We start from the raw sequence: 15,868 nt of genomic DNA, 5'->3' as shown, positions 1-15,868 counted from the left end.
TGGTCATTTAACTTATTGGATCAAACCACTTTAGGGGACAAAAAAGGGGTGTGGACAAAAAGTGGACATCTTATTTTCTTTCTGGAGCTCAGTGTGTGTATCTGATTCGAGAACATTCATCAGAGCTCCTTTTTTAATAACACTTCATAATACTCCGGCCATTCATGTGCATCTTTGATTCTAACTGACTCAAGCAGACAAAAACCCCACCGAGGTGAACAGAAGATAAGTGTGATGCCTGACTTTATCTTCATCATCTCAGTATTCAGAATCAGAAAGTTCAGAAGAATTGTGAGGGGTTCAAACAATCATGTGGTCTTGCCCTGATTTGCCGGATCATTTTAAGTCACCGGGTGTAGTTTCACCCAGGCCAGGTCCTATCTAGCGAAGAAAACTAAAAATAAGTAAGTAAGTACGCCGACGATACCACCTTGGTCGGCTTCATCTCTGAAGGGGATGAGGCGGCGTACAGGGATGAGGTGGAGTCACTGCATTACGGTGTGGCATGCTGGGTGCACGGCAGCTGACAGGAAAACACTTCAGAGGGTCATCAACACAGCCCAGAGAATCATTGGTTGCTCTCTACCCAGTCTGGAGGACATTGCCTGCTCTCGCTACCTCAGCAGAGCAGAAAACATCATCAAGGACTTTTCTCACCCCGGCCACCACCTCTTTGACCTGCTGCCTTCTGGCAGACGCTACAAGTCACACAAAACAAAAACAAACAGACTCAGAGACAGTTTTTTCCCCAGAGCCATTACCACCCTTAACACACACCGCACAAAAAAACTCAAACTCTTGCAAACACACTACCTCATGCAGATGTAAAATTGTATTCATGCCTATGTTTACTTTGCACAATGTTGACTATTTTTGCACTTAACGCATATTACACTAATATGATCCCAAAACTGTATGTAACATCCTACATGCCCACATTTCTTGTGTAAATATTGTGTAAATTATAACCTTATCTTCTTTGTTCCCTTATGTTCTTTGTTTTCTTTTATCCTCACTGTTAAATGTGACACTGGAGTGCCACGTCCAATTTCGTTGTCACAATATGTTCAACCTATTTTGTAACAATGACAATAAAGGTATATTCTATTCTATTCTATTCTATTCTAAAAGAGGAATCAGAATGAAAATAGCAGAGGCAGAGTGTTAGCCACAAACACCAGTACAATATTTACTGTTTTTGTAATCAGGGGGTGTATTCTCCTGAATCATGGTGGGTGCTGGTGTGGTGGTAGAGCTGAACATGCTATAATCCCATTTTAAAATCAAAAAATATAGAGGGAAAAACAGCTTTACCTCCTGTCCCCCTACCCAACAAGCTCCAATAGGTAGCACCCGGGCACGCCAATCCCATCCCTGGCAACAGCGCCCGCTGGAGAGAGACCTCCGAGGCCCAGGCTAACCCCCAGCCCGGCAACGCGGCACCTGGCTGTCAAACCACCCTGTATCCCCACTGGCATCATCTCACCCAACCCCATTCACCCCCTGCCCCCATCTGCATGCCTGCCCATGCCCTGGCACCAGCTCCCTTGCTAGCCCACAGCCCAGCCAGCAGCAATACTCCTCCAGCCAACCATGGCAGAAGGATGCTAGGGGCGAATGGGTCGAAAGACCCGCCGCCCCCAACCTCACCCAGGCTGATTGGAGGCTCCATATCATGGGGCAGGGCAAACAGACCCCGGACAGGGGTCCCACTCCCACTCGCCTTGACAAGCAGCCCCGGCTGCCCATGCTACAGACTAAAGGACCCCCCCCCTTTACGGCGGGGCCGACCCCTTCACTAGAGTAAATGGTAAATGGTCTGCATTTATATAGAGCTTTTCAAGTCAATGAAGACCTCCAAAAGCGCTTTACAATGTGCTTCACACTTTACCCTTTCACACACACATTCACACACCAATAGGGAGTCAGCCATGCAAGGCGCCTACTTGCTTATTGGGGACATTTGGGATTCAGTGTCTTGCCCAAGGACACTACGACATATAACACGGAGGAGCCGGGAACTGGATCACTCAGTGTATATCCATCAATACCATTATTGCTCACAAATTGGAATCTATTTCTATGTGTAGTTGGTATGGAGCTTCTGACTTCTTCATAGATCGCCAAAATTTTGCATCCACCCTTATTAGGTTAGCGTCTTTGGACACCTAGATACTATGAATATAAGTGCATAATATAATTGAGACCCTTTTCTAATGACTATTGAGATAAATTTGCATAATCCAGAAGAAATTATCCTGCTATGTAAGTCACACCACCCTCTGACGGACAGAGTGAAAAGGCCTGATGCAAAAAGTGGACATTTTTTTCATATTTGGAAATAAAACGAACAAGAATGTGAAGGTTGTTACTCAAGGGTTGTAAACGTCCGGCATGCTTTCATCCGAGTTGATTGATTAATTTCCACTTTAAAAATGTCACAAGAGTCTCCGGGAGGGCGACAACCGTCTGGAGTTCTCGCACAGACAAACAAAACACACCAAAAAAAACAAGCGTGCGCTATTTAATCTTATCAACAGTCCAATATATTTTCTTGCAGTGAATTAAGCTTTTCAGAGTAAAAGTTGAACTTAAAGCGGAGTATTTTAGGTTTATTAGCTCAAAATGATGTGTGTGTGGTAACTAGATTGACTGTGTTAGGCAGAGGGTAAACAAATAATTTTCTTACCAAAGTGTAAAATTAATAAATGATTTCACTTAGCTCACTTTGTTTTTATATCTTTCTTCCTTTCTTACAAGTCAAGTCAAGTCATGTCTATTTGTGACGCCCTTAATCACAAAGAGTCTCAAAGGGCTGCACAGACCACAGACTATTGCAAACTACAGACTATTATGACACCATCCCCTCTACGAACCTTTTAAAAAATTGAAATAAAATCATCTTTATTACATATTTTATCCACAGTTCCTCCAAAAACTTTCCAAGCTTGCAGTATTTCGAAAAACACCAAAGAGTCATGAGCTTCGGCTCCACCTAGTGTCAGGCACGACATTGAAACGATTCTTTGAACAAAAGAGCAGGTGAACCAAAATGTGTTGACCTCAATAATGCCCAACAAAAGATCTTTCCTACAGGAACTTTGTGGAGAAGCCAGAGCAGCATAAGGTTTTGCACCACCTAGTGTTTGTACAAACTATTGAACAATATGTGTTTTTAAAAAGAGCTGATTTCTTCATTAACTACTTAGTAATTCCCAAATAAAACGTTCTAAGCGGCAACTTCTTCGAAAGCCTGCAGTAGCAGGTGTTTAGCACCAAGTAGTGTTTATCAGTGCATACCTCCAAATAAGATACATATAAAATTCTTCAGGGAAACAATTCAGCTAAGTGAAGCAGTCTTTCATATAAGAAGGCCGTTTGTCACTACTAAGTGAGGACAACATTTTTTAAACTCAATATATGTTCAATTAGGGCAGCACGGCAGCGCAGTGGTTAGCACGTGTGCGGCACAGTTCTAAGGTCTTGGGAACCTCATGTGTGGGTTCAAATCCAGCTACCGGACTTCCTGTGCGGAGTTTATATGTTTTTCCCGTGCTTGCGTGGGTTTCCTCCGGGCACTCCGGTTTCCTCCCACATTCCAAAGACATGCACGTCAGGCTAATTGGCCGGTCCAAATTGTCCCTAGGTGTGAATGAGCGAGCGAGTTGTCTGTCCCTGTGTGCCCTGCGATTGGCTGGCCACCAGTTCAAGACACTTTTCTTTTCAAAAGCAGGGCCCGACAGCTTTCACTGGTTTACCCCTGCCGCATCATAAGGGATAGGCAGGGCACCCGTATGATGCAGCAGGGGTAAACCAGTGAAAGCTGTTGGGCCCGGCTGTTGAACAGAAGAGTATGTTGTGTCACCCTGACCCGAGTGACATGGCCGCTTTCTTGTGTCGTGTTTCATCTGGAGGGACAAAAGCATGACCAACTTGGGTGCCGAGTTGCCTAACTTGTTTGGGTCGGTCGGTCGGTCGGTCGGTATATAGATTCTATATGTGCACACCACTGGAGGAAATTCATTTGAGAATCCTCAAAAATAAAAAGCAGTCCAACTATTCGTAGCTGCTGTTCATGCAAACGGGTACCTTTTCTTATACAGAGTTTGTGGGGGTAATTCTTTTTTCCGTTTATATACGAAAGGATGAAACAAAAGCAAGAAAACAAACAGCGGCGAGGAATTCAGCGGCGCTATCTCGCTGTCTAAATATCACCCCGGTGCCCCCATGTGAAACCTTTTGACTGGCCGGCGTGAATGAGGCCTATTGAGAGCCTGTTGGACGTTACCTCGGTGCCCTCTCACGCTACAGGTGAGCACGCCAGGGGGGGTTGGAGTATGTCGGGTGACTCGCTTATCAGCCCTATCCGGTCCCTCCCCCACCACACTTCCAGCCTCTCTGCTGTCACGATCAATATATGCACACATAGAAAAACTTGCTTGTGATAAAGAAGGCAAGGTTGATACCACACCTCACGCACACAATCCAAACACATGAGGCATGTTATTTTCAGCCGCTACAGAGCCGCCACTACTAGCAGTCCTGAGACTTTAAAATAAGTGTATTATGGGCACCAATACCCATACGATGGTACTGTATTGTTACTCGACCATCCATTATATTTACAGTGTCTGAAACTCATGAGAAAAAGTTACCGGACACCAGGGCAGACAACTCTGAAAAGTTGCCTGCCCTATTTTTCACAATTTGAAACATAATAAGACGACTAATCGCAAAAAAAAAAATATTGTTGCAAAGTATTAAGGATTGATAATCAGAATATATAACAGAACAACACTTTAAGATTAAGTTTATTATAAATCTACTTATAACATTAATTGCATGTATATGACATCGCTGTTTTCCATCTGCCATCAGTATGTACCTGTATTGACTCATCTTCATTCATGCAATGTTTGCGTTGCGTCGTCTGCTACAAGCCACGTGAACTCCTCTTTCCACGATGCTTTTAATATACGTTTACGTTTTGTAGCGTCATCAATTTTGTTAGCTTCTTTTGAATATTTCTTCTTGGGCTGAGGTTTTGGCTTGATTCCGAACCAATTATCCATTTTCTTGTGTTCTCTGTGCTCCTGCTTTGGAAAATGATATGCAAATGCACGACCTTATAACACTCGGGAAAGTCCGGAAGCACGAAGTAATTCGATGCAGGCCTTTGATTGGCTGCCAAGTATGCAAATTGCCAAACGAACCGATATTTCGAAATTTCCAAACGGAACGAAGATTTCGAAATCGGAATAAAGCAAACGTTTGATTTGGAAAAAATAAATGAAAACGAAGGATTTTTTTTTTTCTTTCATGAAAAAGTTGTCGGCCACCTGGGCAGAGACGTTATACGCCCGACATAAAAGATGCACGCCCCAAGGCGTCCGGGCAGACGGTATTTCAGACACTGATATTTAGACTATCTTTGAGAAATATTAGACTATTTCTTTATATGTAAAAGAAAATGGTTAATGTGAAAATGTGAATGAAATGAACAGCTTATGCTTGAATGTATGTAAAACGTGTACACTTGATCGTAATAAGTCATTTTTATACCATTTTTCAAATTATGTACCCCCAGCATCAGTATTGTCACAAACCGCGACTAGATGATGAAGGTGCTGTATCAGAGTCAGATCAGGGGTCTTTTCCTGCAACTGGTAACCATGGATACCAACATGGAAGGGAGCAAACCCCAACCCTTAAAACGCCCTGGAGAAGGATGGGCACTGCCCAAGACACACCACAATAATTGGTTCCTTCGTGACTCTGCGTGAACCATGATATCTATACTTGAATGAAATAGAATCACAAATAAATGATGTTTTTTTTAAAAAAAAAAACAAGATTCACGATTAAAAAATATCGACGATATCTAGATCAGAGGTGGGAAAACAATGTTTTTTTTTATCTGTCCAGCAGAATAAAAATGGTCAAAATATCAGAATACATACAATAGTAAATAAATTACGTCTCATAAAAAATGTAAGTTGTTTTGGTGGGAGCTTTGTCCCCATTGTCCCTTTGTTACAGAAATACTAAAAAATACTACAAAAGGAAATATTAAATTTAGTGCTTAAAACAGGGACCTCATATATTATTGCGTTTTCATTCTGAAAAGAAACAAAACTACAGAAAAACTACAAAAATACTACTACACTAATACTATAACACAAACTACTACTCCAAAAATAGAACAGAAAAAAAGACTGCAATGACACCCAGAAATACTACACAAATACTACTAGAGATTTTGGAGGAGAAAAAAACTTGTCAATACTTTTCAAGTTTGAGCTGGTATTAATGGTTCATTTTTGCTTATTTTTATCCTTATTAAATAACTGAAATGTCACAGTTGCCATGGCGCCCAATTGGCCCCGCCCGTGTGGCTCCAGCTGCAGTTCGTTGACAGATTGGCTTTCCGTCTATTTGAGCTCAGTGCTCTCACTCTTCCTTTGTCAGTCCGTCGACGAACCTCTGCATCGCAAGACGTGGGTTTTGACTCGGTCGTGTTTCCTGTTGGTATTTCCTGTCTGGTATTGTTCCCGTTTATTTTGTCCTGTTTAATATCGGTTTCCAGTTTTGTTCCCGTCTAGTTTGTCCTGTTTAATTTTGATATCCAGTTTTGATATCAATCCTGTCTCTCCCATTGTTTAATATCGGTTTCCAGTTTCGTTCCCGTCTAGTTTGTCCCGTTTAATTTCGATATCCTGTTTTGATATCAGTCCTGTCCGTCCCGTCCTGTCCGGTATAGACCCCATCTGTCCAATATCTGCTCGGGCAATTAGTATCGGTCTCGTCGGCCTCTGGCTTCCTTTCTTTCCACGCCAAACTGCTGCCTAACGTGCATGACTCCCTATTTCCCATAAAATAAAAGGGCTGTGTGAGAAACGTCACGCATTTGGGTCCTGATCCTGTTCCGGTTCATGACATGAAATAAAGAACAAAATATCGTGAGACTATAAAATGCTCCGTTTGTAATTGATATGATTATTGTTACAAGCTACGAAACAAGAGATGTTATTTTATTTTCAATTTGTATTTTAATTGTTTATTTGGTGACATTGTTCCCAAAATATCAATTTATTTATTAGGCAGAACATAAAACGATTAATAATTTAGAATATATATTACGAATATTATGCAATTTATTTTTAGTGCAAAAATAAAACATACACACACATAAAGTCACTGCAATAAAATGCAGACCATTTACCATTAAACATATTAAATAAAGTTTAGAACTTAACGGTGAATGTCCCATTTAAAAGTGATAATATTGGGGCGTTAATGTGTAACGCGGCTTGTGGAAGCCGCCGGCTGAGCGCACAAACTTAAATGTGTTTGTGTGTGACAAACGTAAGCTCTTACGGCTTTTATACAAATATTTCCTCCTCGTAACACACAAAACACACTATTGTGTGTCCTGCGCCTCTTTCCCTCGTGTTTACATCTTGTTCGTTCAATGAGTAACTCTCGTGAGTCATCGCGCAAATGCTCAATCGTAAACTGTGAGAAAAATATTGATTTTTGTTTTCTCGATTTCTTTTATTCGGACGTGAGCCTTAGCACCACCTAGTGTCCATCTGTGCACGGCATTACGCAAATTGCATGGATGTCAAGAACTATGACAGGATCAGGACCCAAATGCGTGACGTCTCTCACACTAGCCTATTTAATTTACGGGAAATGGGGAATCATGCACGTTAAGCAGCAGTCTGGCGTGGAATGATAGGAAGCCAGAGGCCGACGAGATCAATACCAATTGCCCGAGCAGATATCGGACAGATGGGATTGATGCCGGACAGGACGGGACAGACAGGATTGATATCAAAACAGGATATTGAAAATAAACAGGACAAACTAGACGGGAACGAACAGGAAACCGATATTAAACAACGGGATGGACAGGATTTATATCAAAACAGGATATCAAAAATAAACAGGACAACCTAGATGGGAGCAAAACAGGAAACCGATATATAAACAACGGGACAGACAGGATTGACATCAAAACAGGATATCGAAATTGAAAAGGACAAACTAGACGGGAGCAAAACAGGAAACCGATATATAAACAAAGGGACAGACAGGATTGACATCAAAACAGGATATCGAAATTGAACAGGACAAACTAGACGGGAGCAAAACAGGAAACCGATATATAAACAACGGGACAGACAGGATTGACATCAAAACAGGATATCGAAATTAAACAGGACAAACTAGATGGGAACAAAACAGGAAACCAATATTAGAAAACCAGACAGACAGGATTGATATCAAAACAGGATATCGAAATTAAACAGGACAAAATAGACAGGAACAAAAACTGGAAACCGATATTAAACAGGACAAAATAAACGGGAACAATACAGGACAGGAAATACCAACAGGAAACAGGACCGAATCAAAGCCCACGTCTTGTGGGGCAGAGGTTCGTCGACGGACTGACCAAGGAAGAGTGAGAGCACGGAGCTTAAATAGACAGAAAGCCAATCTGTCAAAGAGCCGCATCTGGCGCCATACGGGCGGGGCCAATTGGGCGCCATGGCAACTGTGACAGTGGAATGATTTTCGGAAATCAAATAAAATCGATTCAGCGGCCGTTCATATAAGACGGCTACTTGCCGCTAGGCCGGCTTTGTGAGGATGACATGTTGTTATTTTTTTTTAACTTATTTCATAAACAAAATAGACTGAAATAATTGCAATTGCCAGAGGATAATAATTGGAGATAGCAGATCGGCAACAGCTCTTGCACCACCTGGTCTCCATTCGTGCACGCGACTGGACTAGATACTTGGGGAATGAACAAAAAATGAAAAATAAAAAAATTCATAGCTTTTCAAAGCAGTTTTTTCATATAAAACTACTTGTCGCTCGCCAGATTTGGGGGACATTTTTTTCTCATTAAAAAAAGGTGGACAAACCAAAAAGTTTAACCTCAATAAACTATTCAATAATTACAAAAAAAGAGGAAGCTTTTATGGGAGGCTAGGTCAGCAGGATTTTGAAAACCTCTTAGTTCCTATCTGTGCACGCCACTGGACACAATATCTGAGAAGATTCTCAAATCATAAAAAACATCTCAGCTACTCCAAACAGTTGTTCTTATAAAACAGCCTCTTGTTGCTCGGCAGATTTCATGAGGCTGCCTTGTTTATTACCGTAGTTATTTTTGCTTATCATAAAATAAGGCGTATGAACCAAAATATTTAACCTCATAAACTGTTCAATCAACACACACAAAACTTACTGAAGGATAACTTTATAGAGAGGCAAGATCAGCAAGAGATTTAGCACCACCCAGTCAGTGCACACCACTGGATAAAATATTCAACAAGATCCTCAAAGAATTAAAAAAGAAATAGTAATTCAAGCACATTATGAAAAACTCAGCTACTCAAAACAATTGTTCTTATAAAACAGTCTCTTGTTGCTAAGCAGATTTCATGGGGACGACTTGTTTATTAGTTGTTTTTTCTTATAATAAAATAAGGCATATGAACGAAGATGTTTAACCGCGTAAACTGTTCAATAAAGACACACAAAAAAAATCAATTTTTGTCAGAGAACACATCAGTGGGAGCTCAAGCACCACCTACTCTCCATCTGTGCACGCCACTTGTTCTAGGTGCTTGAAAAGATCCTCAACAAATGAAAATACGTTGGCGTTTCGAAGCAGTTTTTCAAATATGACGGCCACTTTTTGCAAAGCAGAGTTGGTCAGGACATATTTCTTGTATTCTTTTTATAATTATTTAACTTAAATTGTTTCATTATTATCATGGATGGTTTTCCAATTGGGAGCTTTGGTCAGAGGGAATAGCAGCAGACCTTTGGCATTACCAAGTCAATCTGTCATGGATATTTTTTGCAATTCTACTTTTTTAAATGGGAAAACAGAATGGAATACTTACTTATCAGTACCTCCTTATCTCGAACATTACAAGCAAAAATGTAGACACCCTGGATCAATACCAAGGGGGCTTTGACTGCCAAGCATCTACTTGATTCATTGCATGTTGTTTTCCCATCTTTTATCTGAGCCCTTCTGCTACCCGATAAGACAGAATTCCCTGACCTCAAAGGACCTTTGAGGGTTTTTGGGAAGGGGGGCTTCAATACCAGTTGCAGGGCTTTAATGAGTATATCCATGCATATCTGAAAAAACAGACAAGAGTGGGGTGTTTTAAAAACAAATCTTAAAAGCATGGATGAGATTCATTAACAGTCTCATGCACACATTTCATCCTGTCACCTGAGAGGTAGGTGTGCAAAGTGGTGCTAATTTGTGTCAATATTGGATAAAGTCCCCAGGTGGGAACAGATAAACCCATTTGTCGCATTACAAGTCAGCCATGTTGCGCTGATTAAACAAGTGGAATTGGGCATATGTGGAAAACATTTGGGGACTGAAAGATGCAAGGATATGTCAATTCTTGTAAATGGAACACCGTGAGCATGTGTCAGTATTCCTTCAATTTATTTCACAATGTGTAAAAGTTACGTTTTCCATCCAATGTGCATTGATTTTCTTAGAACAAGGCCTAAAAACTAACTTGATTAACAGTGCCACCTAGTGGTACTGACGTAAAATTACTGACAACTTAATCGGCTACATTCCATTTTTTGATGAATTTTCGAGATAGAACGTGCGCTTTGTTTACTTCAAACAAAACGTAGGAAAAGTGTACTCAGAAGATGCATCTTTTCTTCAATTCTAAATTAAGCTATCACAGTAACACACCAAAACATACAAGTTTGAATTCAACCTGGATTCCAAAATTATAGGAGACGAGAGGAACAAGCAGCTGAAATCACCTTTCAATAAGTAATTCTTTTATTTGAATAGATACATTGGAAATACTCCACTGCCTATATCACCGCAGAATCCACAGGAGGGCTGCTTCTATAATTAAGTACCCCACCCACCCACAACACAGACTGTTCTCTCTCCTACCCTCAGGACGGAGGGATACAGGAGTGTGAAATGCAGGACAACCCCTCTTAAAAACTTTGTACCCCCATGCTATCACTCTTTAAAACGGCCGCTGATCGAATACTACACCACAGACACATTCAGCACGCAACACCTGTGCATATGACAATAAACACGTTGAATCTTGACTACATAACAACGAATATTGCACTCCTTTGATGAACTTCACAAAAAAGAGGCGTGAGCATTCGATAATTGTGTACAAACATTTATTTTAACAAGCTCTTTATGCCATGAACTCATAGGGAATGGGCTCCAGCAGCTGAGGCTTGTTCTTCTTGGTGCTGACAAAATGAGCATCGCGAGGTGGAGCAGGCTGCAAACAACAAAAACACACGTCAACAATCAATCGTGAGCAGGTCGCAGGCGATAAGGCGACCCAAAATCATGTTTTTGGCTGCGCGGATTCCGTCCCACCTGGCGCTTGAGCTCCACGAAGGTGCCGTTCTTCTTGGCCTCCATCTTCTTGATGTCGTTCTCTTTGACGCGCTTGAGGAAACTGGCGCGGCTCATTGAGTGCTTCACGTGCTCGATGCGCACGTTAATCTTCTTGGCCAGGATCTTACCCCTGCGAGAAAACAGATCAACTGCAAACAAAACGTTTGAAAACAGACCGGGAGTTTTCTTCCCTCAAAATGACTGTTGACGTTCTCGCCCAATTTCTCCCCCCTTTTTGTTGTAACCCCATAAGCGCCTCTTTTTCACCACAAAAGGTTGAAACCAAAGATGCCAGAGGTCCAAGTGCTTTCCCCCACTCGAATGACCAAAGTGAACACAGACTGTTCCAGTGGCAAAGTGAATGTGGGGTTGCTACACCTCATCAATCATTGAATCTATTATAGTGTGCAAGCACGCCATACTTACTTGACCCGCTTATTGACGATGACGCCAAGAGCATGCTGGGTGACGTTGTACACCCGCCCGGTCTTGCCATGGTAGCACTTATGTGGCATACCCTTCTGAACGGTACCTGTGCCCTGGAAGGAAAAGTGCCCACATCAGTAACAATGTTAGTAATAATGACTACATAAAAATAAATCCAGTTTATAATAACAATGTCAAATACAGGGCCAGTTAGAGGATTTAATCCCACCTGCAATAAATTTCTGATCAGTTCTATCAAAAGTTAGGATTTTGAAAATACAATCCAAATGCTCCCTTTGGCCACTGGAGGGCAGTAAAGGAAATACTCTCAGCTTTAATATGCCCAGCCTAGTAGTTTGATCTGATGTAATGTTACCTTATCGCCCAGTAAGACAATTAAGGCAAATACCGTAAATTCCGGACTATAAGCCGCTACTTTCCCCCCAAACTTTCAACCCTGCGGCTTGTTCGGGTTCGCGCCCCGGCCGAGTCATTCCTAAGACTTAAAAAGTGGTCGGCGGCGCCCTCTGTTGGCTGCGGCTGCATCGGCTCGCTACAACGGGTCAGGTGCAATCGACATTTCGTTCTGTGTACATTGTTACACAGAATGACAATACAAGGAAATTATTATTATTATTATTATTCAGTGATGCAGCCAATTTAAGTAATTTTTCTAACGAGCGCCGCTGCTCGAGTACAAAATGTAAGATTTAGACTGCAACTTCTTAGCTTGTGCACGAATTAAATTACCGTAGACATATTTTCATCATGTAAATTGCAAAAAGAAAGGCACATGACGCAACATTCAAGCTTAACGCAATCGAGGAGTCCGATATAGAAGGAAACAGAACTACCGCACTTAAACTTTACTTAGCGAGCGTGACGTTCGCGTGTTTTTGATAAAAGGGAGAGCGTGGGACGACGTCTATATGACAAAGTCTCTTTCCCATACCGAAGGAAGACGACTTTAATGACTTCAGTTATGAGGAGGATGAGGACGGTTTACCATGCTTACTACAAGCACGGTATTTTTTTAACAGAACTGTTTACTGTGTTGCGAGCATGTTGGTAGTAGCGTTTTGCTACCCTTCACAGACACGGTTTGGGATGAAAGTTATATTATTAAAGCTTTGAAAACTCTCTCGGTGTACCATCTTTCTTTGTAAATATGTGTGTATTTTCCGTTCATTTTGCCGGCTGTGTTTTTGGGACTGTTTCGGGTATGGGTTAATTTCGTGTTTGTATTGCGGATTTTCAATGTGGGCGCATGTGGCTAATATACAGGAGCGGCTTGCGTATGTACAAGATCGGTTTTCCTCCCGAAATGTGGTAGGTGCGGCTTATAATCAGGTGCGCTCTGTAGTCCGGAATTTACGGTAGTTGTTCCCAGCTCCCACCAGGTTTGTACAGTGTGATGAGATGGTTTGGGTGTAATATTGCATTCATGCAACAGTTCAAATAAACCAGTTAACACATTCAATGGCAAACACAAACATCTTGTATTCCTATTGTTTTTAAATAAACATGTTATGCTTAGAGGGTAGGCTACTAAAATAGACTGGATAATAAGAATACTACACGCAAGGTTACACTACAGAACAAAGCCTGGTTCTGGCCCCAGCCCCCCAACAGAGTTTGACACGCACTGTTTATAACCTGAAAAATTCATACAATTTTACGATTATCGATTTTGTCTCGAACCTACGCTTAGACTTTCCCCCCCAGATATGATAAATTAATATCTAAGGGGTGTACTGATGGCTTAGTTGACCGATCCATCATCCACAATTTCCTCAATTTTAGGGGTTGTCAAAACCATTGTAATATAAAAAAAAACAATTTGAGGAACACTTTATATTTCAAAGGAGTTAGTTCTACAGATGTGAAATCATGTTTATTTGTATAGCTCTTAATCACAAGGATGACATATTTCCATTATACACAAAGGTTTAAAGATTTAATGGCAAAAGTAGAAAACATATCAAACCATTTAATCTGACTTATACAGATTTGACTTTTTTTAAAGAATCAACGATGAGGCAGAACTTAAACCAGGGCAGACACTGGCGATTGGTGCATGTCAATTGTAAGCTTAAGAAATAAATATATGCAGTATATAACTCCAAGAGTGCCTATGATCTTCAGAAGGATTTGACAACTCAAACTTCCCCTTTGTATTTTTATTACAGTAAATTAAGTTTTTGAAAACGCCTGAATGTGTATTATTTAAAACTTTCAGTAAAACCTTTAATAGCACAAAAAGAGATTCAGACTTTCAAGGGCGTGGGGCAGCTATTGCTTAATCAAATCCAAAACTTTTTTAAGATGGGCCACTGTCAATACTTAGCAAAATATTGAATATTGACAGCACTTCTGTATATGGGAATGAGGATATGAATACCAAATATTCTAGAACGAGACCCATAGACAGTATGAGCAAGTGCCACAAAAATCCAAAAGAATATGTCCAACACTTTTCACACCAGATGCAACATCCTTACCTTGATATCAACAATGTCGCCCTTCTTGTAGGTGCGCATGTATGTGGACAGTGGGATTGGGCCTGGAAAATTAGAACGAAAATTAAGCACATGTTTGCAGGGGATTGCAGTGCATTTGCAAAATTCAGACTAAACTCACCATGCTTGCGAAATGGCCTGCTGAACATGTACCTGGTCCCCCTCCTCTTTCCTCTGGTGTTAGTCATGATGGCTGATTACTGAAAGAAAAAATAAGTATTATATATATGTATTATATATATATATATATATATATATGAATGAAAGCTCGGATGTCTTTTATATCCTTCAGTGTTTTGATAAGGCTCTTAGTGTACACTAGATTACGAAGTAGCGCTATTGTAAATGTGACGCATGTAGACATCTACAGCTTCTAGAATCTTGTGTTAAGAATTGTGTTAATAATCACTAATAATAACCACTAATTCTCAATAAATGTCAAGTACTTATAAAAACAAAAAAATGTAGATCGTGTTGCCTTCCTTGGCCACATGGACAAGCACGCCGCAGCTACGCCTTAACACACTTTGTACTTTAACAGCATATAACAGCCTTCTTACAACATACGCGTACGAAACAGCCATTGTACCACATACACAATGGCCAATGTGAAGTTACGTTTTTGTTTTAAGGGTAAAAATTGTAACTTTAACCGGAGAACATCTTACCCCGGGTCTCAACAAGATGGCGGGTATGGCGAAAAGAGAGACTTCAGGACCTCAAGCTCGGCTTTGGTGAGGATGACAAATAGGGGTGCTAGAGTATTGCCTGAACAAAATAAATATTACACTTGTATATTATACTTTGCGAGCTTCACACTGAATACGTTTTTAGACTGTAAAATTGACATTTAAAACACATAAGTTATTATATATCACACTAAAAGGTTCGTATTAGTGAGTACAACCGTTGGCGCTACTCATTGTACTTGCCTGAACAAAAACGGACTATAACTTCGTAAAATATGAATGTTTTACACATTTTAGACCAAATAAAATATGGTTATCACTAAATGTTTTATAATTATTGTTAAATCATGGTGTGATGAGAAATTACAATTTCTAAAAAGATTTTTGATTTTATACAAAGTTACACGTAGATGATTTTGCATCATTTCTCATAAGTATTTGCTTAAACAGTTAGACGGTGTATGAAGTGATTATTTTAAATATTTTGTTGTCATAATTCCGTTTCTTGAATTCAAGAATGTGAAAAACATCAAGACAGTTGAAGGGGGCAAGATAAGCTTTGGGTTTATTTTCTCCCATTTTCATTTCAGTTGTATTTGAAACATTGTGTTTTTTATTTTTTTTTATTTATTCATTTATTATTCAACGTAAAAACACGTTTGGGCGAAAAATTAAACAATTTTGGGGAGGGGTGAGGACTTATTTAAGATATGGACTACATAATGATGATTTTGGAATGAATACTGTTACTATGACTTTTATTTGCGTCCACGAAGTGAATGTTC

At 40.4% G+C, this 15,868-nt stretch overlaps 1 protein-coding gene across 1 annotated transcript; it reads right to left on the bottom strand.

The window, feature by feature from the left end:
• Positions 1–11,206: 11,206 nt before the first annotated feature.
• rpl21 (ribosomal protein L21) lies at positions 11,207–15,221 on the bottom strand. The gene is made up of 6 exons (XM_088322107.1): positions 15,063–15,221; positions 14,516–14,594; positions 14,377–14,438; positions 11,876–11,988; positions 11,429–11,579; positions 11,207–11,327 (listed from the first exon to the last, which is right to left on the bottom strand). The coding sequence occupies exons 2-6, from the start codon at positions 14,580–14,582 to the stop codon at positions 11,238–11,240; spliced, it is 483 nt and encodes a 160-aa protein (XP_088178233.1). The 5' UTR covers positions 14,583–14,594; positions 15,063–15,221; the 3' UTR covers positions 11,207–11,237.
• Positions 15,222–15,868: the final 647 nt, after the last annotated feature.

This window comes from Urocampus carinirostris, chromosome 18 (genome assembly GCF_059441175.1).
Source record: "Urocampus carinirostris isolate Australia breed hairy pipefish chromosome 18, RoL_Ucar_1.0, whole genome shotgun sequence".
Classification (NCBI taxonomy): domain Eukaryota; kingdom Metazoa; phylum Chordata; class Actinopteri; order Syngnathiformes; family Syngnathidae; genus Urocampus; species Urocampus carinirostris.
The sequence above is the reverse complement of the archived record's forward strand: the minus strand, read 5'-3'. Positions and strand labels throughout refer to the sequence as shown.

What these genes read in the sequence shown, in the direction of transcription:
- rpl21 (XM_088322107.1), bottom strand. Translation starts at nt 14,582, where the DNA reads ATGACTAACACCAGAGGAAAGAGGAGGGGGACCAGGTACATGTTCAGC. An exon ending in GCGACATTGTTGATATCAAG is followed by an intron (nt 11,989 to 14,376) that starts GTAAGGATGTTG and finishes TTTTCCTTCCAG; the next exon opens with GGCACAGGTACCGTTCAGAA. An exon ending in TCGTGGAGCTCAAGCGCCAG is followed by an intron (nt 11,328 to 11,428) that starts GTGGGACGGAAT and finishes TGTTGTTTGCAG; the next exon opens with CCTGCTCCACCTCGCGATGC.